Source organism: Schistocerca nitens, chromosome 1, assembly GCF_023898315.1.
Source record: "Schistocerca nitens isolate TAMUIC-IGC-003100 chromosome 1, iqSchNite1.1, whole genome shotgun sequence".
Classification (NCBI taxonomy): Eukaryota; Metazoa; Arthropoda; class Insecta; order Orthoptera; family Acrididae; genus Schistocerca; species Schistocerca nitens.
The window spans coordinates 159,609,154-159,635,459 of NC_064614.1; the positions used below are offsets into that span (position 1 = coordinate 159,609,154).

At 41.2% G+C, this 26,306-nt stretch overlaps 1 protein-coding gene across 1 annotated transcript in view; it reads right to left on the bottom strand.

Annotated features, from left to right (window-relative positions):
• The window catches only part of LOC126233650 (PH and SEC7 domain-containing protein-like), a 291,525-nt gene that overhangs the window by 230,945 nt on the left and 34,274 nt on the right, over window positions 1-26,306 (bottom strand). The window contains exon 3 of the mRNA XM_049942879.1: window positions 18,536-18,864. Coding sequence (XP_049798836.1) covers window positions 18,536-18,864 — 329 coding nt within the window. The remainder of the gene's footprint in view (window positions 1-18,535; window positions 18,865-26,306) is intronic.

Consider the following 26,306-nt stretch of genomic DNA (forward strand, 5'->3'; position numbering starts at 1 on the left):
TGGTAAGTCTGTGACTTGAAAAAAATAGTGCAGTTCCCGACATCCAATGGAGAGCCGGTGCCTGGAGCTTGCCTGCTATGTTATAGCAACTATCCACTTCTTGTTTGCCTCATAGGTTAACCACCCTGGCACAGTTTAAAGTCGCCTCCTCACAAAATTATGGCAGCTAAAATGTGTTTCCAGGTTTTGGTTCTTCAGTATGTCGGAAATGATTATTCTACAGCTTCCATTTTTTCTGACATTTCTTTAATGGTTTAATTCACGATGGGATTTTTATGTGCTTTGAAATAAAGGATCCTGAATGTGTCGCCTGATATCTTACTAACAGATTCCCATGTGACTCATCCTTAGGTTTCAGTTTCATGCGACTGCTCATGTGCATGTCTTGGCATGTGACAACTTATTAAAGGTTCCATACCTTGCACCACACATGAATGTGCCAATTCCAGAAACCCTGTGAATTTATTTGCACTATAAACCTTGTTTTTTACCTACAAATACATGAATGGTGAAATACTTTAAGCTTGTGATGCCAAACTCGAAATACCTTAGTTTTATATGGGTCACTCATGGTTCCGTAAAAGTTTCATGCAAATTCTATTGTTAGTGCAATTTCTATCCTCTATAAAACTGAAACTAATTATAGCCTATACACGTTGCGAAATTTGAATACCCATTTTTTACCAATTTTCGTTATTTTACATTTTTCAATGGAAAATTAAGATGAATTATCTTTCTACACAAACTGTTACTCGCTAATGCAACAACGAGCACTCAGAATTTTGTCTTACACAACAAGAGAAAAATTTTGTGGAAAGTCAATCTGCATCACTTCAGTGTATTAAAGTCTATTTTGATTTCTTGTCTTAAATTCAGGAGATTGTGAGTTTTTCAACCAAGCATTGGAATTTAATTTAATTTAATAATTTGCTTATTAATTTTTAACACACAATTACCTTCTACATGTTTTGGCTGTCTATCAACATAAATTTGTTTCCATTTGACTTCTGTATCATCGCCAACCTGGTTGGGACTTAAGCCTCCAATTTTTACACTTTAGACATGAATTCCTCATGCAAGATTTGCTTCTCACATCACAGACTGTGAGATCCTGCAGCTCCTTACTACTTGACAAATGCTCTTTTCCAGTGTCATTTTCATTGAGTTCATCAGACAAAGGGTAAAAATTACATTTTGGACCACCTTATCTTTTTCAATATGGTGTGAGCGTAAACATTAGGTATTGCTAACGGTCATTTTGTTACCACAATTACACTTTTTGCTTTCACATTTGTTTGCTTTGTCAACTCACAGCCAAGTTGTCCCTTCCAACCTAACCCAGACCTCAGGCAGGACTACAGATCAGTCTATCACCACAACCACGATTTAAGGGCATGGAGGGGAAGGTGGGGTTCAACATGTAACTTCAGCCAGATACTTGAACCCAAAAAAATATGTTTCAGTCACAGTGCATAAAAATAGTCTTTCTTTATGCACTCCATTTCAGTGTCTGCCACAAACTGCTGATACGCTCCATTAATCGAGAGAACCATTTGACATTACTGCAAAGCTGTACATTTCTTATTCTCAGGATCTTGATAGCTTACGCTATTTGTGTGTAAAATCTTTAACCATTTGCATGGTTTCATCAGAAACCTTAGGATTAAATTTACATTTTTTGCGTTTGCTTCAACATTCAAAATTCCTTGGCACTGTAACAATTAATCTCTTCGGTACAGCATATTCCTTTACTGGACTGTATGGAAGTATATCTTGTATTCTTTTCACTGTATGTCCTAAAGCTTGTGGGATTTGTATTAACCTAAATAAGGTTCCACCAAGGATGATCCACTGACTTAAATGGTTAGTCTTACTCCCCCTGTACTCCTTACCCTTATTCTTTCTTATTGTTTCCTGTTTCTTTTAAATCTAGACAGTTTCAAAGTTCTTCTCTTGCCTTTTTTCTGAAGTCTTGTAATCCTGTTTTCTCTTTTTCTCTATGTTCAGCTGATTTCAAATAAGTTGTTCTTAAATTTTGCAAGCTGTTCCTCTTTCTTCATTTTAGTATCCATTATCTGTTACAAAAAGTACGTATTGATAAAGTGGAATTAGTACTAACGTATTAGTGAGACTTTACTATATAAAACAAATTTAATTATTTAATAACACTTTCACAAAATAATTCTACCACAAGACTCATCCTGCACAGCACCAACTTTTCTGAAAAAACAAAAATCTTTAGGTTAAAGTTAACCACCATAAAGTGTGAACATTTTTATTTATATGGAGTAAGATTCCTTGCTGTTAAATATAACATTTTAATCAACATTTTTGTTCCCTATGAGGCATTCAAACACTATAGACTTACTTAATCTCAGAATTAAATGCCTCTAATACTGTGACGAACAAAAAATGCTTTGTAGCAGGTATTACACGGTTCCAATCAGCCCACAGGAAGTGCCATAGTGTTTAGTAAACCAAATGACGATAAAAATTTGGTATATTATGCAATGTGAAGATAAAAATTCCCTACAATTACAAGTGAAACTGGTCTAAAAAATAATTACAAGAAATTGTCTGCATTTTTTCTCATCGAATATGAAATATAACAGAAAAAGTTGGAAGCAAAACCACAGCAAAATTCTTTCATTTCAGACTCCAACCATTGTGGAAAGGCTCTTGATGAATCAATGTACATACATACACCTTCTTGGATTTAGTAGGTATTCTAAAAGCTTCCAATTTTAAAAATACACTTTTTTTTCCTAGAAGCCTTGATTTTTGCTCGATTCCTAAACGAAATGATCTATGTTTAATGACTTGCCGACAAAGTAATATGAAATGGGCAATGAATGACTAAGCAGAAAATAGAACACGTATTTTCTACGAGTCGGTGTTCACCTTACGTGATGTTGGGGCAACCAAAAAAATATATATAAATCTGGCAACCGAACAGGGATCAGACACTGCTCTCCCAGATAGTAAGTCCAGTGTCTCAACCGCTGCATCAACAATCTTGGTCTACTTCCGTATGAGTACCCACGAGCTCGGAATGGATATGAGAAACAGGAAAACGTATTTAATTTCATCTCGAATAAAAGTATGTCTGAAATGGCCAAGAATGACTGCCAAAACAAACTTCCGTGTGAATGACAGAAAATCTTGCTTTTTACACGCTCAAAAAAATGAAATGCGCAGAAAATCTCCGACCCAGTCGGGAATCGAACCCGGGCCCTTAGAATTGTCAGTCTGTCTCGTTGACCTCTCAGCTACCGGGGGCGGACTTTTACACGCTCAGAAATCGTATACCGACTGTGCTTTGCTTAAGGTGTGAGCTGAGCTCTTTGACACTAATTTATAATAAAGTCTGCCTCAATTCACGATTTTCGAACATCCAACAAAATTAAACAGAGATCCGGGAAAAAAGAAAGAAAAATATGTTTGCGTAAGAGATTGGTTTTGGCAATTAGAAATCAAACAAAGAAAACTGTCCGACAGTTGTGGGATAGAAACCTTTTACGTTCAAAGTCAGATGGCAGAGACAGCTTTGATTGTCTTACAAAGGCGTACTGCAGAATGTTGCGCTAGCCAATCTTTTCTTTATGCCTACCTGTATTAGAGGCACATGGTGGCGTCGGGGCAGGAAGATGTTACAACATACAGACAGCGTAGCACAAGAGTAAACAAGAATGTAACTGCCAGGAATAACGAAATAAACATTTCGAAAAATTATTTTCACCGGGATTGAAAGAATGATATGTAAAGCCCTCCGTAAATATCACTATCAACCCAGGTACATCACTAGCCAAATAATCATAATAATAATAATAATAATAATAACGATAATAATAAACAGTGCAGTGTTATTAAAACTGCCCGATGATGGCAAGGATACTACGAAAGTATAACTATTTAACTGGCAGATAGTTTTTTTTTCCTAGCCTAGGAATACATTAAAATCGTTAAGCCTGCTCTTTAATATAGCTCTATTCATTCTCATGTTGCATTCGATTTTCATATTTTAAATTTCATTTGCCCCCGTTAGACAGCATACTAGAATTCCTTTAGCCTACTGGGTGTCATAGAGTTAGAAGTATTTAAATGTTTCTACTCTCTGCTGGACGTCTACGAAATACAAGTTGCGCTTGTCTACCAACTTAAAGTAGGCTGTGTCGGTGATGGGGTTATAAACTCGCAAAAAATGCGTGAAATAGTACTGTTTCATCTAGAAACTTCACAGCACTTACATACCTTGTAACCAAGATGGATTCTGAAAAGCGCGCTAATACCTCATTTTTAACATTTATTAGTTGGCCGTAAAGTTGCTGTTCCGCCATCTTAGATTTCCCCGACGATTCTTTGTAGAGTTTACCAACTACAGTATACTCATGTATTTTGTGTATGTAAATATTCTGAGCTTTTGTTTTCATTGTATTACCATGGCAGTTCCTGCATCATTGTGATATGATCCCAGTATCAATAAAAATAAATCCCCTAGAAACGTAATCCAAACATCAAAGGGGTCATGCATCGGAGTCTTTTCCAGGTTCTTTTGAAATGAACAGTTCTGGCCATTACCTGGCGGAGCTTTAGCGTCAGACTCGGAAACTTTTTTATAGCTACTTTAATTTTGGCCACACCATGCATGCCTAACTGAGCGGTACTCCGTACTCCAATATTACGTAAAATCTTTACCAGGAAAGTAACCTAAAATGAATGGCTACACAGCCGAAGCGTCATGTAGGTAAAATGGGCATGAATAATAGCCGATGCAAAAAATTATTTCTCCCAAGAAAAATAATTTTAATTTGCTTTGACTTTGTATTTCAGCTGTTAGTCTGATATTTCAGCCTATATCATTGCGCTGAAAAAAGTTTCTACTGCGTTATGACTCGTTGAGCGGCACTTAAACGGTCAACAATATTGTGCAAGAGCCCATCACCTTGATCCCACAAAGAAGCCAAAAGGTTTTGACTTACCGAGGATCCTTTGGTGCCGCCTCAACAGATTAAGGACTGGACATGGTTGTTGTAGGTACTTCATTCAGATATAAATGGGGCTGGATCAGTTCACCAATGTGTGAACGTAATCAAGAAGAGCAGACAATTGAACATTTAGTCAAACGCTGTCCACTTCATTGAGGCTCTGGAATTCCCGATGACTTGTTCACTCTCAAACCCAGCTTAATTAACTGGTTGAAAAACACAGCCTTTAAGGTTTTATCTTGGCCAATATAATATGTATATTGTATAAAATCATTTGCCTTATATCAACTGTATATTGTATAAGATCACCATACGATTAAATAAAAACGCCCTCCCTAGACTGCTCACTGATGTCAATTATATCGTCGATAATACTGGGATTCCGAATGTTGGACGATAAAGATGTTGCTGCTGTGGTAATTGCTCTACTTTGTTGAAAACATAAGAAGATGGATGAAAAATTAACCTCAGGAGCTTGAAGTATGATTCACGAAAGTTTCTCGACAGAACAGAGATTGAATGGAAAAAATGTTCAGATAACGCTACGATAACGTGACTACCAGCAGTTCTTTCAAAGACCTGAAATTTTCTAGTGCAATCTCACCTTGCAGTATTTGTAATAGTTATGGAAACGTGGCATGCGATAACACACGCACTAAAAATTTTTTGAAATATATTGCTCTGCCCAGAACTATTGTGCCGTCTGGAGGTAGCATTAACAATACCCTAACCCAACGGTCGGCAACTGGCGGACCGCATCAGGTCAAAAACAGGACTGCCAACAATATTTTGAAAGTATAGTTGGGGAACAAATGGCAGGAATGGGGGAAAGAAATACAGTAGAAGAAGAATGGGTAGCTTTGAGGGATGAAGTAGTGAAGGCAGCAGAGGATCAAGTAGGTAAAAAGACGAGGGCTAGTAGAAATCCTTGGGTAACAGAAGAAATATTGAATTTAATTGATGAAAGGAGAAAATATAAAAATGCAGTAAATGAAGCAGGCAAAAAGGAATACAAACGTCTCAAAAATGATGTCGACAGGAAGTGCAAAAGGGCTAAGCAGGGATGGCTAGAGGATAAATGTAAGGTTGTAGAGGCTTATCTCACTATGGGTAAGATAGATACTGCCTACAGGAAAATTAAAGAGACCTTTGGAGAAAAGAGAACCACTTGTATGAATATTAAGAGCTCAGATGGAAACCCAGTTCTAAGCAAAGAAGGGAAAGCAGAAAGGTGGAAGGAATATTTAGAGGGTCTATACAAGGGCATTGTACTTGAGAACAATATTATGGAAATGGAAGAGGATGTAGATGAAGAAGAAATGGGAGATACGATACTGCGTGAAGAGTTCGACAGAGCACTGAAAGACCTGGGTCGAAACAAGGCCCCGGGAGTAGACAACATTCCATTAGAACTACTGACGGCCTTGGAAGAGCCAGTCCTGACAAAACTCTACCATCTGGTGAGCAAGATGTATAAGACAGGCGAAATATCCTCAGACTTCAAGAAGAATGTCATAATTCCAATCCCAAAGAAAGCAGGTGCTGACAGATGTGAAAATTACCAAACAATCAGTTTAATAAGTCACGGATGCAAAATGCTAACGCGAATTCTTTACAGACGAATGGAAAAACTAGTAGAAGCCGACCTCTGGGAAGATCAGTTTGGATTCCGTAGAAATATTGGAACACGTGAGGCAATACTGACCCTACGACTTGTCTTAGAAGTTGGATTAAGGAAAGGCAAACCTACATTTCTAGCATTTGTAGACTTAGAGAAAGCTTTTGACAATGTTGACTGGAATACTCTCTTTCAAGTTCTGAAGGTGGTAGGGGTAAAATACAGGGAGCGAAAGGCTTTTACAATTTGTACAGAAACCAGATGGCAGTTATAAGAGTCGAGGGGTATGAAAGGGAAGCAGTGGTTGGGAAGGGAGTGAGACAGGGTTGTAGCCTCTCCCCGATGTTATTCAATCTGTGTATTGAGCAAGCAGTGAAGGAAACAAAAGAAATATTCGGAGTAGGTATTAAAATCCATGGAGAAGAAATAATAACTTTGAGGTTCGCCGATGACATTGTAATTCTGTCAGACACAGCAAAGGACTTGGAAGAGCAGTTGAACGGAATGGATAGTGTCTTGAAAGGAGGATATAAGATGAACATCAAAAAAAGCAAAACGAGGATAATGGAATGTAGTCGAATTAAATCGGGTGATGCTGAGGCTATTAGATTAGGAAATGAGACACTTAAAGTAGTAAAGGAGTTTGGCTATTTGGGGTGCAAAATAACTGATGATGGTCGAAGTAGAGAGGATATAAAATGTAGACTGGTTGATAGAAGAGATAGAGAAGATCCAACGGAAAGCAGCGCGCTTCGTTACAGGATCATTTAGTAATCGCGAAAGCGTTACGGAGATGATAAACTCCAGTGGAAGACTCTGCAGGAGAGACGCTCAGAATCTCGGTACGGGCTTTTGTTAAAGTTTCGAGAACGTACCTTCACCGAAGGGTCCAGCAGATTATTGCTCCCTCCTACATATATCTCGCGAAGAGACCATGAGGATAAAATCAGAGAGATTAGAGCCCACACAGAAGCATACAGACAATCCTTCTATCCACGAACAATACGAGACTGGAATAGAAGGGAGAACCGATAGAGGTACTCAAGGTACCCTCCGCCACACACCGTCAGGTGGCTTGCGGAGTATGGATTTAGATGTAGATGTAGATACACCAAGCAGATTCAGAAGGACGTAGGTTGCAGTATGTACTGGGAGATGAAGAAACTTGCACAGGATAGAGTGGCATGGAGAGCTGCATCAAACCAGTCTCAGGACTGAAGACCACAACAGTAGTCAACATCATTTATAAAATCATTTTTCTGTAGCTAACAATACGTTTTAGTGTTACCCTAACCACCTTCAATACTGTTTTACAAGTAGTTACGTGACTCATTAGGTTTGAGTTCTTAATGGTTAATAAGTAGATTAAATACCCATTCGCTACGCCTACGTAGCGCAGGAGGGTGCGCTGAAGAGCGGAGAGCAAGCTGGCACATGTGTGCTGTGTTGATCCACGCAAAAGGTCTGCACACCCGAAGGCAACACAAGAGTTTTATTTAATGAAATAGTGAATTTTATAAATCGATCTCTGACTCTGGCAACATATGAAGTCTCTTTTAATCGGAGTAGGCATATTCATTTTAACACAATTTTTGTGTTCGTATCCAACGAAAGCTTAACGCCGCTTTATGAAACTTTGATGTGAAATGAAACTGTCATCTTTCGAGAGGGTGTTCACGGAGGCGGCGGCGGCGGCGGCGGGTGTGTGACATGGAAGCGGCTCCTTTACAGTGGATCGGCACGCGCTTTGTGCAGGGCGGCGGTATCTTCAGAATTTTTACGCTGCGTGATAGGCATGGTGCTGTTTCAGTTTGCCTCATATGCAACAAAACTGTCGCTTGCGTGAAACGTGCTAATTTAAAGCGACACTCTTGAACATCTCATCAACAATGCCATAAAAATTCCCATGTGAGTAGTGTGGCTTTTCAAAACACAATCTGTAGGCATATCTACCTTCTTGCAAAAGTAAATAAATAAAATAAAGACGGCCTTACAAAACCGCTCTATGAGCAGACAAGCAAAAATCTGCCGAAAAAGCGTTGCGCGTGTCTTGGGCATTCAATAAACAGCAGAAGCCATTTTCAAACACTGAGATAGAAAAAAAAAAGTTGGAAGTGGCCGCGGCACTTTTTGAAGAAAAAAAGAACGTTGTTGCCGCAATTCATGGAATTCGTTGTCAACAACAATCAATACAAGATGGACTGTCAATCCTAAGGGCCCGGGTTCGATTCCCGGCTGGGTCGGATATTTTCTCAACTCAGGGACTGGGTGTTGTGTTGTCCTAATCATCATCATTTCATCCCCATCGACGGGCAAGTCGCCGAAGTGGCGTCAGATCGAAAGACTTGCACCAGGCGAACGGTCTACCCGACGAGAAGCCCTAGATTAGATTAGATTAGATTATTTTTTCGCTCCATAGATCCGTGCTGAGGAGATCCTCGTGGATGTGTAACATGTCAATTTATTTTTTTTAAGCTGAAATAACAATACTAATAGTATGAATTTATACAATACATCATTTGTTTCTATTAAAAAATTCGTCAATGGAGCAGAAGGAGTTGGCCACTAGTTAAGTCTTTCAGGCTCCTTTTAAACTGATCTTTATTTGTAACTAAATTTTTTATGTTTACTGGCAAATTATTGAAGATGAATGTTCCTGAGTAGTGGACCCCTTTTTGAACTAAAGTAAGTGCTTTTAAGTCCTTGTGCAGATCATTTTTGTTCCTGGTATTGTATGTACGAACTGGGCTGTTTGTTGGAAAAAAGAGATATATTATTTAGGAAAAATTTCATTAATGAGTAAATATTTTGAGAGGCAGTAGTTAGCACACCCAGTTCTTTGAAAAGGTTTCTACAGGACGTCCGTGAATTTACTCCACAAATAATACGTATTACGCTTTTGGACTCCGTAAACTTTTGTTTGACTTGAAGAGTTACCCCAAAATATTATACCATATGACATTATGGAATGAAAGTGGGCAAAGTATTCAAGCTTTTTCATTTTTATGTCGCCTATGTCTGCTAACACTCGAATTGCAAATACAGATTTGTTAAAGCGTTTCTGCAGTTCTGTGGTGTGCTCTTCCCAACTTAATTTATTATCAAGTTGTAATCCCAAGAATTTAAGACTGTCAACCTCTTCTATCTGCTCTTCTTCGTATTTTATGCATATGCTGGGTGGAAACCTCTTACAGGTTCTGAATTGCATATAGTGAGTCTTTTCGAAGTTTAATGTCAGTGTGTTGGCTTTAAACCATTTATTAATATCCATGAAAATATCATTAGCAGATCTTTCTAGAACTACACTTGACATACTATTTATTGCAATACTTGTGTCATCTGCAAACAAAACGAACTCTGCTTCTGGCAGTGTAACTGATGAGAGATCATTAATGTACACAAGAAAAAGCAATGGCCCTAAGATGGATCCTTGTGGGACACCACATGTAATTTCTTCCCATTCTGATGATGGCTGGTGACTTAATTCACTAGTCCCTTGCACTGACACCCTTTGTTTCCTGTTAGTGAGGTATGACTTGAACCATTTTGCAGCACTGCCCATGACACCATAGAATTCTAATTTACTTAAAAGGATGTTGTGGTTCACACAATAAAATGCCTTTGACAAATCACAGAAAATACCTGCTGCTTGTAACTTGTTATTTAATGAATTAAGTACATTTTCACTGTAGGTGTAAATAGCCTTCTAGATATCAGAACCCTTCAGAAATCCAAACTGTGTTCTTAATAATATGTTATTTGTGGTCAGATGGTTGAGAAGCTGCCTGTACATTACTTTTTCTAAAATTTTTGAGAATGCTGGCAAAAGTGAAATTGGTCTGTAGTTTGATTGTATCTCTTTATCCCCTTTCTTGAATAGAGGCTTAACATCTGCATATTTTAGACAGTCAGGAAATGTCCCAGTTATAATTGACTGGTTACACAAGTAACTTAGAATTGTACTAAACTCACAAGAACATGCCGTAATTAACTTTGTTGATATTTCATCGTACCCACTAGAATGCTTTGTTTTTAAAGATTTTATTATGGAAGTTATTTCTTTTGGTGAAGTGAGTGATATATTTATGTACTTGAAGCTATTTGTGAAGGCTAGTTTCAGATAATCAAGGGCATTATTTACTGATCCTGAAAGTCCCATTCTATCAGTAACGGATATAAAGTACTTGTTAAATAGATTTGCCACACTATGCCCATCAGTTACTAATGTGTCATCTACCCTTAGTGCTATTTGCTCCTGTTCCTTTCTGGTTCTACCAGTCTGCTCTTTCACTATATCCCATATTGTTTTTATTTTGTTCCCTGACATTGCTATCTTCTTCTCGTAGTGCATTTGTTTAGACGTCTGAATTACTTTTTTTAATGTTTTACAGTATTCCTTGTATTTAGCTAAATCATCAGCATTGGAGCTATTCTTGGTCGACAGATACATTTTCCTTTTTGTCTTACAGGAAATCTTTATTCCTAGCCACACGACATTTTATTTCATTTCAATACAAGATGAACCGGCATTTTGGCTGCTGACAGTAATATTACTTTACTCGAACTTCGGCAGAAGACGCCTTGCCATGCCATAGCACTTGAATATTTGACACTTTAATGAAGAACAAATGTCCAGTTTCGTGCGACTTTTTGATATTGAAAGTAAATCACGTAGGAAACAATTACTAGTAATATTGCCTTTTAAAGACAAGACTCGCGGAAAAAATTTATTTAGGAGTTTTGATGACTATATCAAAAAAGTCATGTTATGATAAAATGATGTATCTTTCAAGCGATGGTCCCCCGGCGATGATCGGCAAAGAAAAGGGACTAGTGAAGAAAATCTAGGATAAGAATGCTGGGCCACTATCTTATCAGCGCATAATTAAAAAAAAAAAATGGTTCAAATGGCTCTGAGCACTATGGGACTCAACTGCTGAGGTCATTAGTCCCCTAGAACTTAGAACTAGTTAAACCTAACTAACCTAAGGACATCACAAACACATGCCCGAGGCAGGATTCGAACCTGCGACCGTAGCGGTCTTGCGGTTCCAGACTGCAGCGCCTTTAACCGCACGGCCACTTCGGCCGGCGCGCATAATTCACCAGGCAGCTCTTTGTGGAAAACTTAGTATCACTCTGATATGCGTAATGGATAGCTTGAGCAAGTTGATTAATTTTATGAGGTCTCGTCCTGCTCTTCAGCACAGACAGTACAAAGAGTTTCTATCTGCGTGCGATTCGTCGCATTCTGACTCAATGCAGCATAATAATGTTCTTGGCAACGTAAAGGTCAATGATTAATAAAAGGTTTTGGCAAACAAGAGAAGAACTAACCTCTTTCGTAGACAAGGAGCTAGGAGTTCCTAACGATCGAGCGCAATATTCTATCTATGGCTTTCCTGCAAGACGTTCTGAAACGTTCAAATGCGCTCAAGTACTGAGCTACACGGAAATGGTAAATTAATACGCGATCTGATACAATGCATGTGTTCTTTCCATCACAAGCAGAAGATATTTGAAAAAGAAATGTAATTCAGGATAAATTCACTTTCCAACAATTCTTGAATATAAAAATAATCCTGAAAAAGGCATTGCAGTATTTTCAAATTTTGCGTCTGATCTTAGGAAGGAATTTGCAGCAACATTCCAAGATTTCGCTGAGATACAGAAGTCGCGATTCTCAAAATCGTCTCTTTAAATCTCTCCAGCGCGGCAGAATGAACTGATGTGGCTGCGAAGTTGTTCCGCCATTCAAAGCCTTTCCTCCAAATGGGGATAACATTTCCTTGCAAATGTACAGAACTGCGTCCACTGTAGAATTTTTGACGAAAAATATTCCAGAAAGATAAGGAAATTGCAAAAAAAATTGCCTTTTACTTGTTACTATGTTTGGCTCCACATATGTTTGTCAAACTCTGTGTTCTCCAGTGTCTATCGTATGTGGTCTATCTACTGTTGAATCGCCCATACTGCTGCTTTGATCTCACTGCAGTAGTAGCTTTTGTACATAGACTTTCGCTTGTATGGTCACACAATGAAGGCACCACCAAGAAATAAGAAAGCTACTACCTAATGCAAGTTATGACGGAGCTACAACCATTTATTTATTTAATTAATTTTTTTTTAAGAGCCAATACCTGTCAAGATTAACGGTCGCCCACCTTGAACACGCTCTTCGCATAACCCGTTCACTGCGTGAACCTAGCTTTTAAAACTGCGTAAGACCGCAAATGTATTTTTTCCCATTGATTTTAAAGTACAGATATGCCTACCTGTTGCTGTTCACATTATTCTCTAAGTGAAAATTAAAATAATATTAGCAAGGAATGTGAGTTTTTTTTTACCTCGATATAAATTTTCAAAAGTATCCTGACGCCACCTAAAATTACTTGCTGACCCCTGACCTAGCCAGTCTGTCGCGTGCTGGATATCTCCGTGTTCGTTGTTGTGTTGAAAATGAGTTCAAATCAAGACGAGAGAGTGTTCTGATTAGAGTGCCTCGAAAATTATAAGTCACTGCCAGCATTGTGGAAAGTTAGGGCAGAAAAATACGAAAACAGAAGTGATAAGAATGTTTCGTATGATTTCTTGCTCAGAGAACATGTGGGACTGCATCCTACAGCCATGAAGGAAGATATTTGAAAGAAATTAGTTAATGGAAAGTTATGATACGTAAATATTTGTGTGTGTGTGTGTGTGTGTGTGTGTGTGTGTGTGTGTGTGTGCGCGCGCGCGCGCCTTATTCTTACAAGGGAGGGGCAATAAAAACTTGGTCCATATTTTCAATACGTTAGTGCTCGTGTTGGCTTCTGCTTCTGGAAAATTCAGTATTGTAAAGATTCATTGAAAACTCTTGTAATTTGTAGCAGTCAGTGAACTGAATAGTTGCCTTGTATGTATGTTAACCGGGGACCTAGAAACGACAGAAAGGCTCCGTCCCCGCCGTAGCCGCAGTGGTCCACAACTCGACGATGACTACCGCAGTCAAATTCACCCTCCGCCGCCCCACACCGAACCCAGGGTTATTGTGCGGTTCGGCCCCCGGTGGCCCCCCCCCCCCCCCCTCGAGTGAACGTCTCACACCAGACGAGTGTAGCCCCTATATTTGCGTGGTAAAGCAATGGTGGTGTACGCGTACGTGGAGAAATTGTTTGCGCAGCAATCGCCGACTTAGTGTAGCTGAGGCGGAATAAGAGAAACCAGCCCGCATTCGCCGAGGCAGATGGAAAACCGCCTAAAAACCATCCACAGACTGGCCGGCTCACCGGACCTCGACACAAGTCCGCCGGGTGGATTCGTGCCGGGGGCCAGGCACTCCTTCCCACTCCGGAAAGCCGTGCGTTAGACCGCACGGCTAACCGGGCGGGCGAATAGTTGCCTTACTACAATTAAGTGCGTATTTTGTCCTTAAATCATTTAGCGAGGCAGAGAACGTAAAGTATGGTTCAAATGGCTCTAAGCACTATGGGACTTAACATCTGAGGTCATCAGTTTCCTAGACTTAGAACTACCTAAACCTAACTAACCTAAGGACACCACACACATCCATGCCCGAGGCAGGATTCCAACCTGCGACCGTAGCAGCAGCAGCGCGGTACCGGTCTGACGCGCCTAGAACCGCTCGGCCACAGCGGCCGGCTGGTAAATTATGGAAATTATGATACAGAACACAGTCGGACACAATAACCTCAATGTCCATTCTCTAGTTTGGACAAAGTTTATCACCACCCATTGTGTGGTGCCGTCTTTGTCTGACACATACATATAATATTTATACAATTCGTCTCTGAAGTGGTGCGAGAATTATAAACCCATACGTTTTTTTTTCCCTCTCGAGAACATCTGTGAAGTAACTGTAGCAGAGTACAAAGGCCGGGAACGTTCAAGTGTGAAATAGCAACACCTTGCTCGCACTTCACTGCCCATCAGGCTCCCCAGCTGCTGACCGCTGACTCCTCTGTAGCCCACTTCATCCTTTACATCGGCGGACTCTACCGTGTGTGCGAGCACATCGCGACTGGACCAAGAAATAAGAAGTGAAGTGTCTACAAATACGTATCATCGGATATACTCGTGTCCTGTTAGAACGCACGAATGGCCGTGTGATGAAGATAGCGCACAAGAAAACATGTCATTAAAGACTACTTTGTAATGACCCAACCTGATTCCTAGTTTTGCACGGTGGCCCAAGACACAGTGATTTACGTGGTGGCTTCAGAATTCGTTGGATGTATACTCTAGAATGCAATAATAATAATAATAATAATAATAATAATAATAACGTGTGCTAAGCTGTTCCCGCAGCGACGACAACCAAAACCACACTACTTTTGCATCCTTCTGAGGGTTGTTGCATTGCTCTGTATTTCGTGTTGCACGTTTTGCTGATTCCATGTTACAGGCTTCACGGCTGTTTCCAACTAATTTTCACACAAGAACAAAGGTAATCGGGGTAAGAAGCCGAGTATATGACAATTACATAATCACTGCGCAACGAAACTACGGCAACTTTAGACAAAATGCTCAGGAAATATCCTTCAACAACCTCCGAAATTTTGTTGATGGAGTTCGAGTTCAAGCTGTATTTGTATCGAGTTTTTGCACTACTGTTCAACAAACTATAGCCCCGGGTGGATGGATGGGCTGGACTGAATTAGACTAGATCGATGTTTTCTAAGAGACCAAAGTACCAGATCCACGGTCCCGCCGTCCTGGAAGCGTCAAACTAAAATGAGATGGACAGACAAATGGGAAAGGAAGAACGGAAGGGAGAAAAACCGTCTGTAAAGAAAAAAAAAAATGGAGCACCGTAAGGTTGGTGGCGTACGCAGGCCGAAGACAGCCAAGGAATCATTGGGGCAAGTCAAGTGGCGAGAGGCTCAGCTACGTCCTACCAGCAGGCCCCAGATCATTATACACGACTGGTGTGACACGCAACGACCGTGCCGATGTAGATATACCGGTTTCCGTCAGATCGTGGCCTGTACATCGATGGATGACCGTCAGCGTACGCTGCGCGCCTGGCAATTTTCCCTTTGCGTTTGCGGCAGAAGGGACAGGCGTGAAATATCTCATCACCAATCTTCGCGCCCATGGCCTAGGTTGAATTCCAGACCCGTAAGCGGTGTCTCAAGAAGTGGGCGCACGTGTTTACGGTGATCCGTCCATCGAATGGGAACGCTGTGCTGGTTGGCACATCTTTGCCAATCTATAGGTTTGTGGCCGTCGACGTTACATGGGGAACCGCGGAGCGATAAAAAGCAAGTACGTAACAAGTGGGGCTGCGGCAGGCAGTGTTCTGTGACTGATGCTGAAATTTGCTGTGATTAGTGTCGAGACAAGTCACTGCGTTCAGAGAGGAACGAGGCCTGTATAGCATGGGCATGATGGTATGTTTCTTTTCATGGAACGTGGTAGATGGGAGCAGCTTCCTGTTATATAGTATGGATAGGCCTTCTGGGAAATTCTGCATGGAAGGGAATTTGCTGCTATGAACTGACATCATTCGTTGCTTATTGTCACTGTGTTTTGCAAACTCATGGGCGGTATTAGTTGGTCTTTGCCTCGTAGCCCCCTAGGCAGTACGGAACTCACATCGCGGAACAGACGTTACTGGTGGTTGTTTGCCCACCGGGTTAGTGTGTACGCTGTGGTGTAAGTACACAGTTTTCACAGTACAGTGATGTGGGGACTGGATTATAGTGCACTTTTTAGTATCAAATCATTTTCACGGAACTGTGGAGTGCCAACTGTATCACCGGACCTCACCTGGTTTTTCCTGCACCTTGCTGTACAGCAGGAACTGTATCGTATGGTGTCTCTGCTTGATATGAAACTTACGAATGGTAACTATCTGCTATCTGTGTGGACAGTAAACAGAAAGACCCGAACAAATAACAGCGGTTACACGAGTGGAAATAAACCATGCTTGTAATTTTCGAATAAGAGTGTAAGGGGCACTCTGTACAAAGTTATAATATAGAGGTGTGCGCTTATAACTGTAGAAGGACTGGGAGGAATTGAAAGGTTCGCACTAAAATTTGTGTTTGAATAATTGAGTTGCACTCGTTTTGGAGCCATGTATGTGTTGTTAGTATTACGGCGTTGTTATCAATGTGAATTGTGGAATAACTTACATGTTTGAGTGATAGGGAAGCACTGTGGTTTTGCTTTCGTACATGAACATGGCCTTTCTGTAATGTATTCATCTCTTGGTCTCCCTCTACGATATTTACCCTCCACGCTGTCCTCCAATGCTAACTTCGCGATTCCTTGATGCCTCAGAACATGTCCTACCAACCGGTCCCTTCTTCTTGTCAAGTTGTGCCGCAAACTCCTCTTCTCCCCAATTCGATTCAGTACCTCCTCATTAGTTACGTGATCTACCCATCTAATCTTCAGCATTCTTCTGTAGCACCACATTTCTAAAGCTTCTATTCTCTTCTTGTCCAAACTATTCAATGTCCACGTTTCACTTCCATACATGGCTACGCTCCATACAAATACTTTCAGAAACGACTTCCTGACAGCTAAATCTATACTCGATGTTAACAAATTTCTCTTCTTCAGAAACGCTTTCCTTGCCATTGCCAGTCTACATTTTATATCCTCTCTACTTCGACCATAATCAGTTATTTTGCTCCCCAAATACCAAAACTCATTTACTACCTTAAGTGTCTCATTTCCTAATCTAATTCCCTCAGCATCATCAGACTTAAATCGACTGCATTCCATTATCCTCGTTTTGCTTTTGTTGATGTTCATCTTATATCCTCCTTTCAAGACACTGTCCATTCCGTTTAACTGCTCTTCCAAGTCCTTTGCTGTCTCTGACAGAATTACAATGTCGTCGGCGAACCTCAAAGTTTTTATTTCTTCTCCATGGATTTTAATACCTACTCCAAACTTTTCTTTTGTTTCCTTTACTGCTTGCTCAATATACAGATGCCCCTCGACTCTTATACCTGCCATCTGGTTTCTGTAAAAATTGTAAATAGCCTTTCGCCCCCTGTATTTTATTCCTGCCACCTTTAGAATTTGAAAGAGAGTATTCCAGTCAACATTATCAAAAGCTTTCTCTAAGTCAACAAATACTAGAAACGTAGGTTTGCCTTTCTTTAATGTTCCTTCTAAGATAAGTCGTAAGGTCAGTATTGCCTCACGTGTTCCAACGTTTCTACGGAATCCAAACTGATCTTCCCCGAGGTCGGCTTCTACCAGTTTTTCCATTCGTCTGTAAAGAATTCGTCTTAGTATTTTGCAGCTGTGATTTATTAAACTGATAGTTCGTTAATTTTCACATCCGTCAGCACCTGCTTTCTTTGGGATTGGAATTATTATATTCTTCTTGAAGCCTGAGGGAATTTCGCCTGTGTCATACATCTTGCTCACCACATGGTAGAGTTTTGTCAGGACTGGCTCTCCCAAGGCCGTCAGTCGTTCTAATTGAATGTTGTCTATTCCCGGGGCCTTGTTTCGACTCAGGTCTTCCAATGCTCTGTCAAACTCTTCACGCAGTATCGTATCTCCCATTCCATCTTCATCTACATCCTCTTCCATTTCCATAATATTGTTCTCAAGTACAATGCCCTTGTATAGACCCTCTAAATATTCCTTCCACCTTTCTGCTTTCACTTCTTTGCTTAGAACTGGGTTTCTATCTGAGCTCTTGATATTCATACAAGTGGTTCTCTTCTCTCCAAAGGTCTCTTTAATTTTCCTGTAGCCAAGTATCTATCTTACCCCTAGTGATATGTGTCACCTACACAACGCATATAGCTGTTCTATTTGGCGAAGAAAATGTGCCTGCGAGCACGGAGGAAAGGGAAAGCCTTTCCAAATAGGCGGCTGAATCTGCCTTTCATGCCACAGTCTTTACTGATGAGACAGTCAGGTCAACAAAATGGCGTGGGATGTAGGTAGGACTTGCCTTTTTGTGCGAGTTGCGGGGTAGCACGGCGGCGGCAGCGCAGCTGTGCTGCGTGCGCGACAGGTTGAGGATGACGTCGCCCGTCATCATGAAGGCCTCGCAGCGCGGCTGCGGCGGGCGCTGCTGCGCGGCGCCGGTGGGGGAGGCGGCGTCGCCGGCGGCCGGGACGGCGGGCGCCGGGGAGGCGGCGCCGGGGGCGGCGGGGGGCGGCCGCGGCCGCGCGGGCTCCTCGCGGCCCGCCAGGAAGCTGCGCACGCGCGCCTTGATCACGGGGTCGCGCTTCAGGCGCAGCCGCACCGGGTCCGCCGACAGCCGCAGGCACTTGAGCACTGCCGGCAGCGCAACGTACCACCACTTACTCACAGGCTCTCCAGAAATGTTTACACATATGCCTCTACTCATTAAGTTTTCAACTTTACATAAACATTTAATACATGTAATACACGTCAACATGTGCACCCCTGGTAACACGCAAAATATCGAGTCGGTATTCAATCCCTTGCCACACGTTTTGCGACATGGCTGGTGCGATTGTGCCCGATGAGCACATCGTGTCTGGGCATTGTAATAAAACAGCCCATTAGGATCTTTTGCCATCCCCTGAAAAACTTACATTTTATTTTATGCTTAATTAATAGTTTAATGTACTACGATACACTGCACCTATACCAGTAATTAATCTGAGACAATCTGAGTAAAATCTGAGTTTGCTATTTTATTCTGCGCTCAATAACAAGCCTGTAAACATGCTAGGAATATTTTGTTCTCAATAATTACTTAGTAATTGTTCTAAACTTGCTACGCCGAGTCTGTCAATCAATACTTATCAAAAACCGTGATGATTTACATAAACAAAGCGTATTTTGCAATTTACAAATTTACTTTCGGCAAATCTGCTAGCTGACAAAGATGTTATTTGGAATTCATACATATGGCAGGAGTAATTGTCGCTCTTTCTTTCGATTGTAATTAACTAAAATGTAATATGTACTGTTATATTCTGGGAAGTTGTAAATTACTTTGGAATTCTTAGCGAAAATATGTCCACGTCCACAACAAATTGTAAAGCATTATTTTCGTTATTTTTCTATGTAGGTGAATTAGTTTTGTTACGCACGTTTGTCATTTCTTAAAATTTGTAAATTCTGATTGTCTGTGATTGTTGTAAATCATACAAATACCAGCGGTTTGCTAACAGCAGGGAGGCGCTTTGCTAACAACCATCAACAACACAGAACGTAGAACTTCGTTTCATATTTTTCGCCGCCGAACATCTTGCGTCCTAATAAAGTAGTTTTAAGGAAGATCCGTACCTGGAATTTATTTCGTACATTACACGAATAGTTTTGCGTGTACAGCAGCACAGAAGAAGAGCCCGAGGGTATTTGAGGCGACGCTACACCTCAAGAATGGGAATCGACAAGCAAATTTCTCATCAACATTTTTGGTAACATCATCCCCATCTCTAAATTAATCAACAGTTCTACACTTTTCAGTTCAATCAATTTGTTGTAATAGTTGCAACTCAACTGGTGGAGACCCCATTTTTTTTAAATTCTTGCGGTTCACGTTCTCGCGAAACTGCGACGTAACTTTGGGCATAAGCTTTCAACTTTTACAAGTCTGCACACATTTTTATTTATCAGCAATCCATATTATACACATTCCACAGCACGCTGAGTAATCTTCTAGGAATAGTTCCATTTCCGCATAGCTCATAGCATAGCAATGGACCTGTGGTAAGGGTGGGTATGTCTGTCCCTATGTATTGATGTGTTCGGGACGAACTAGGCAGCGTTCGTGATTACTCTATGGCCTTTAATTTGAATAGTTTGCACTTTTATTAGGTTAGTGCGATCATGACCCAGATCTCACAACCATATAGTATAGCTGAAAAGACCACCATCTTCCAGATTCGTAATTTAGCTTCGGTGGTCAGCCCGCTGAGCTTGAACAATGGGAATAACCGGTAAAGCCTATATGACAGTGCCGCACCACTGGAGGTCCCTTCCGTTTATAGAGAGTTGTCTGTTTGTGGGTCTCCTGATAGTGAACATCAATGTGTTGCATTTCGTCCGGTCTATTTTAATTTACCACAAGTTACACCATTGTGTAATTTGATCAAGGTAGCATGCTGAGCATGGGGTTCGGGTGGCTAGCACAAATGGCAGTATCATCTGTAAATAGTGCCACATGGGTGCTGCCCCCTTTTGGCACGTCGATGTCGACTGTGCTCGTTCAAAAATGGTTCAAATGGCTCTGAGCACTATGGGACTTAACTTCTGAGGTCATCAGTCCTCTAGAACTTAGAACTACTTAAACCTAACTAACCTAAGGACATCACACACATCCATGCCCGAGGCAGGATTCGAACCTGCGACTGTAGCAGCAGCGCGGTTCCGCACTGAAGCGCCTAGAACCGCTCGGCCACAACGGCCGGCCTGGACTTTGTCCGCATACAATTTAAGACATTTGCGAACCAATTTATCACTGTACTCTTTGGCACTTGAAGTTTCTGCTAACCTTGTCTAGTCTATTTCTGTGGTGATCTCGTGAATAGATGGTCTGCTGCTGTTTGTCCGTTTCAGAACCTACCCCGTTGCTAAAACAAATTTCCACCCATGTTCTGATTAACATCACATCAGATGCTTTCTTTCCATAACGGGACACAAACTTTCCATGGGTTCCCTAGTAGAAATGTAAAAAAGAAAAGTTACCATCGCAATTTTAATTAATATTTTATCTTGAAATCAGGGTAAACATTATGGACACCCTGTAGTACGATTAAAATTGCATTTCAGTTGACACTTTAAGGGCCCACACGGAGGGAGGGAGGGGGAGAGGAGAGAGAGAGAGAGAGAGAGAGAGAGAGAGAGAGAGAGAGAGAGAGAGGATTGCGCCAAATATGATAGATTTGCCGAACAACTTCAACCAGTAAGACATTTGGCTAAAAAATAATCTGACTATAGATAACTTTTTTTTTTTTACTTCTTCACAATATTTACATTATCCCGTTCACAATGCTCCCCTCCACGATCCTTAACCCGCTCCATGCGAATTTTTCACTGCTCGAAAAAATGTTTGAATTTAACATTTGATTTTAGCATTTGAAAACATGTTCATGTTCTTTCCGAAAAAGGAAAGATTCACACGGAGCAAGATCAGGTGAATAGGGTGGGTGCTCCGACGCAGTAATCCCACGCTTAGCCAACATCTTGGTCAACACTCAATGGGCCAGGGCGTTGTCCTGATGCTGAATCAATGCTTTGCTTTCCACAGCTCAAGCCACTTTCTTCTCACTCGTTCACGGAGCACAGATAGGACTTCAAGATCTTGAAGTGAACGCAATCCCATGTAGGCCGAAAAACACAATTGCCACTGCTCTGAAATTTGATTTAACATTCGAGCTCTATTCAGTTTCGGTGAACTGGGTACCCTCCAGCGTACTGATTGGCACTTAGTGTTTGGATCGTTAGTGACAAACCACGATTCATCGCGTATTATTTTTTCAAGAAATTTCAGGACCTTTTTGATGGTTTTCAGAGTGTCTGCACAAATGTTAATTCGAGAGTCTTTTGGTTCAGGCGTCAGATTCGGGTGCCATTTTTTCATGAACTTCTTTCACGTGAAAAAGTTCGTGTAAAATCTGCCGAACCGTTTCTTTGTCGATTCTTACAATATCTTATCGCACGAATGCTCAGCCGACGGTCTTTTCGGATTAAATCCCCAATTTTTTCAATATTTCCGTTCGTTGTTGACTCGTCTTCAATCTCTTCGTGACCCCCTTTTAATCACTTAAATGTCTCAAAACTGGAGTTCGTGGAAGCCATTCATTGCCGCTGACATCACTGTAAACTTCTTTCAACGAATAATGGGGTTCTGTGACGAACTTTCCAAGTCTGGCCACAAATTTCAAACTACTCCGTTGTTCTTTCAAAACACGAAAATTTTCGACGGGCTGTAGACACACGGTCTGACGCAAACGGAGGCCACGCTCCATCAGAACTCAGGTCTGAGGCCGGCCGAAGTGGCCGAGCGGGTCTAGGCGCTTCAGTCTGGAACCGCGCGACCGCTACTGTCGCAGGTTCGAATCCTGCCTCGGGCATGGATGTGTGTGATGCCCTTAGGTTAGTTAGATTTAAGTAGTTCTAAGTTCTAGGGCACTGATGACCTCAGATGTTAAGTCCCATAGTGCTCGGAGCCATTTGAACCATCAGGTCTGAGGGTTCGGCACGTGAACAGGTAGGGGGAGTGAAGAAGGGGAGAGTCATGTGACACGCCAGTGTAGCGTTTGAACTTGCGCGCACTGTTTGCTGAAATAAATCAGCCCAGTTATTTTTTAGCCAAAGTTCGTGTTCCGAAAGGCACTGTGTCGTGAACTGTTATGCAAAATGAACGAAGTTTAGCAGCAGTGGCAATTTATTCCCATATGTAGACTAAAAGCAGAAAATAATAAAACAAAATGGAATTTAAATTTATTAATATTAGGTTAGTAATCATCACTTTGGATCTGCCTAATGGCACATGAATTATTCAGGTATAATTAGAGTGATCCAAACTGATTATTTACACACAACTGAGGACGACAGTGCAACAAAAGTTAAAGATGTTAAATTTATGAAGTTTCTTTTCGAACACTTTTCCTGGGAACTGTAGGTCATTTTAAAGGTCACATTACATTTTTTCACTGAAGCCAAATGTACATTTTGTCTGTCTGTATTTCTCAAATACATTTTAAAAACCTCAATTACTTTTTCAGTTACTAGTCTTGTATTTAAGCAAAAATATTTGCGGAACTGCTTTGTGCCTGTAGAAATGCTACCAATAGCACTGTGCTGATATCGATAACTGTTGTTGCAAAGTATGTAAGAATAGTTAGATTACATTATATTACACGGGACATAAATATGTCACTACAATTGCTACAGTATCCTCTCAATAATTAAATGTCCACAAATATTACTCTATTCTGTAAAGAAGATAAAAACGTAAATATGCGTTTAAATGTTTCATAAATGGCTCAGACTCACAACTTGGGCGCACTATATTATGACTATTAATTTGCCATGAATTTCTACTATAAAATGATGCTTAGCGCAAAAGCTAAGCGTACCAACATTTTTAGGATTGTATTCATCGTTAATATTCGTGGTAATTCCGCCTTCAACTTCACTTAATAGCGACTACACACGCAACTCCAAGCTTGACAACTATGAATGATGAAGCATGTGCCAATGTTCAGAGCCCGACTGCAGACTAACTTTGTCCAAACATTAGACTGCTTGATTGTTCTTCATTCATGGAAACTTGGTGCAAACATACGGAATTATGTTGGTCTCAACGTGCATACCGACAATTGCACAAAACGCTTGATTATGCGTGCTTGAAAAGCTTTCGGATCTGTGTCTGACTACCTTAAGCTGAGTTCACACTAGTGAATCGTTTGTGGAACGTGAGCTGCGCAGTAAATGGACACACTAAAGCCACACAATCGCCTTTGACAATCACTTTTTACTGGGTAGACGATAAATCAATGAAAACTGAACGTTAAACAAACCAAGTTCAGTACGCGCTTCTCAAACATTGATTTCTGGATAGTGTGAGAAAGAGGAAACAGCACCAGATAAATTTGCTTTAGTGTGTTTCAGTCCATCAGCGTAGCCTCCTCAGCGTTACGCAGCGAAGCATCTTCATTCTAGGAAAATTTGTTACTATACTGAAACTAACAGTTTTTCAAACTTCTATTGTCTTTTAGTCGCAAGGTAAATTGTTACCAGATAGTCTTCACTGTTTGTTTCTTAGTTGTTGAAGGTTCTGAGTACTTCGCAAATCAAACTTTGGTACAGCCTTACCTAACGTGGCCGCTACAAGCGACACGTTCAAGAGTTAAGGACAATTATTGCAGGTGTAAACAGTACGCGGTTAGGCGGGCGGGCGCAAACAGCAATCGGTCGTGAGAGCGCGGTTCGCATTCGCAATTCTGGCTCGCGCTGCGCTGGCTGTCGGTTTTTTCGCGAACCATCGAAGAAAGGCGCGCTAGTAGTAGAGAAAGCTTCTTTCTACTGTCATGACTACTACCGTCGTTGTTGCCCAAGTTGCGTGAGCGATGGTATGGTCTAAAGAGGATGTAATGTTGCTGATATAATAATTTTCTGAAAGCATGTTGGTTTCATTCAAGATCCCAATACACCCAAACTCTTTTGGTTACAAAATAGTATTTTTCAACATAATCTCCGTTCAATGCGACGGCGTTACGCCGCCTTACTGGGAGGCCGTATGCCCGCATGGTACAACTCTACTGGTCGACATCGGACCCAACGTCTTGCTTCATCAACAACCTCTGTATCATCCACATACTGCTGCCTGGGAGTGCCATCTTCATTAGTCCAAATGATGTTTTGTGAGCTGCTCTCGGGTGCTTAGATTTGCGTTGTCATGGAGAAGGCGAAGTTCGTTTGCATTTTTGTGGCGACGAGCACGCTGAAGTCATTTCTTCAGTTTCCTGGGTGTAGCGCAACACACTTCAGAGTTGATGGTTGCAACTGGTGGACGAGTGTGACAGCACTACCAACAGAGACGTCCACTTGAGCAGTGGAGTGTTCGACTGAGATCCGTAATCACCTCGAATGAGTGTGTCCACACGTCCCAACAGTGCATGAGTCACAGCTGTGAGCAGCGGGCCAGAACGCGGCAGATCGGACAGGTTTGCGCGACATTGTTACGGTGGTGACAGAAATTTCGCCCAACAACTCACCGTGCTTTTCTTCGCTGCCAGGTCTCCGCAGATATTCTGCAAGCACTTATGAATATCTGCAATGCTCTGGTTTTCCCGCCAAAAGAAACTCAGTGGCAGCTCTGATTGGAACGCACCTCTGTTACAGACGCCATTTTGAAGGCAACGTATAACGCCACCATCTACTGGAACTTCACGAAAGAATAAGGGCTGAAGCGAGAATATTCCACGACGTCCCACAACGAACTCCGCATTTTTTCGGCCGAAATTGGCCGAGAAAAAACAATATGTTGCATTACTTATTGAACGCCCATCGTAGATATACGTGCTTCTGGAAACCAAGAGATCCGCAGCACAAAACACAGAGAAAAGAAAAATGATGGGCAGAAAATAGCCGAAGCACTCAGAGAGACGATAAATTCATTAGACGCTTCCATCCGGCGAGAACACAGTGAATAAGCACAAATTTGGGCCTTTTTTTATTAAAAATGAAAAGCCATATGAAATTTCCTTGACAGTAAAGACGTGCGAATATGTATCTCTTACGTAATTCTCCAGGCTTTCGTGGACGTTGTCACTGTAGTTAAAATCTTCTGCGTTATTAAGCCGCGTAATATTTCTACTAAAATGATCGACGTTTCGACCCCTCTACTGGGATCTTCCTCAGGATCTTCTGGTGTCCACTACTGCTAGAACACTGTCAGAGACGAGTGTCGGATCCTCTTATAAAGGGGATTTTTCTCGCGTTCGTGCTAGAGAGGTGATAGTATTGGTTAAATTTCATATGGCTACCATTGGTAGGCCATAGTCATAGGCGAACGTACCCGCTAATTTTATATAAACAAGTAAACAAAAATCTAACATTACAGTACAAAGGAACGGTGAACTTTTAGAAAAACATGTTATGCTTTGACAAATTATTACGTACACATGATTTTGCAAGCCATTACTCTACGCAGTCACAGCATAAAGGGATTGTGCAAGCTCTGCAATTCGTTATCTCACAGCTGTTGCAGATCTTTTTTTGTTTTTCTGTCA